This window comes from Cariama cristata, unplaced genomic scaffold (genome assembly GCF_000690535.1).
Source record: "Cariama cristata isolate BGI_N322 unplaced genomic scaffold, ASM69053v1 scaffold25578, whole genome shotgun sequence".
Classification (NCBI taxonomy): domain Eukaryota; kingdom Metazoa; phylum Chordata; class Aves; order Cariamiformes; family Cariamidae; genus Cariama; species Cariama cristata.
Window position 1 is genome coordinate 1,106 of NW_009629794.1, and position 901 is coordinate 2,006.

At 59.3% G+C, this 901-nt stretch overlaps 1 protein-coding gene across 1 annotated transcript in view; it reads right to left on the reverse strand.

The window, feature by feature from the left end:
* Nucleotides 1-624: 624 nt before the first annotated feature.
* Nucleotides 625-901, reverse strand: part of LOC104165632 (tripartite motif-containing protein 35-like) — a 3,925-nt gene continuing 3,648 nt past the window's right edge. Inside the window, 1 exon segment of the mRNA XM_009705305.1 lies at nucleotides 625-894. Coding sequence (XP_009703607.1) covers nucleotides 625-894 — 270 coding nt within the window.

The window sequence follows — 901 nt, forward strand, 5'->3', positions numbered from 1 at the left end:
AGGGTGGGGTTGCAGGCGGTGTTTTTTGCCTCCCCCCAGCCCATCTCCGAACACCAACGGCACCTCATCACCTGGCTCGCGGGGCCGGGGGTTTACGGAGGAGCCCCTCAGAGGGGTAAAGTCATGGGGAGAAGGCTGGGAGGAGATGGGTCGCTGCTCCCAAGGATGTCCCCATTAACGGTTTGCTCTTACAGAGGGGAAACACAGGCTTCTGCCTGCGTCCAGCCAAGCTGCGCGGGATTCTGCCCATCCCCAGGGCCTCGGGGCAAAGGCCACCGTCCCCTGCTTTACCCACCGCAGGAGCCCTGCGCGCTGCAGCACTTGTACAACCTTGGAAAGCCCCCAGATGGTTTCATTTACTATTTACAGCCCCCTGGCAGGGAGACACCTTCTCCCCAAAGCCCTCCCAGCTTTGATCCATGACGGAGAGGGGCAGGAAAGGAGCCGGAGCGCTTTGGGCACAGAGAGAGGTGCTGAGCCGTACCAGAAGAACAAAGTGTTTATTAATGATTAAAAAAGAGGCAGTACACACATACATTCTTTTTTTTTCCTGAGGAAAGCTGAAAAAGCACGTGGAGAACCACAAAAGCAGGCAGAGGGGGTGGCGGCAGGAGGTGGTGGCCGCTAGATAGGGAGATCCTCGTGGATGCGGACCCGGAGGGGACAGATGCGGAGCGTTTCAGGCAGAGTGCCCGCCCCCGTATTCCCCACATAGAAGTAGGGGAAGACGGTGCCGCCAAACTTCTCGTGGAAGGTGTAGATGTGGGTCTTGCCGTCGGTGTCGTAGAAGGAGAGCTCCCCTTCGTCGCAGTCCAGCTCCACTCGGATCCGTCTCAGGTTGCCCAGCGCCGCCTCCGAATGGGCCATGTTGGATGGTCGGCACATCTCGCCGTCCTTCCCG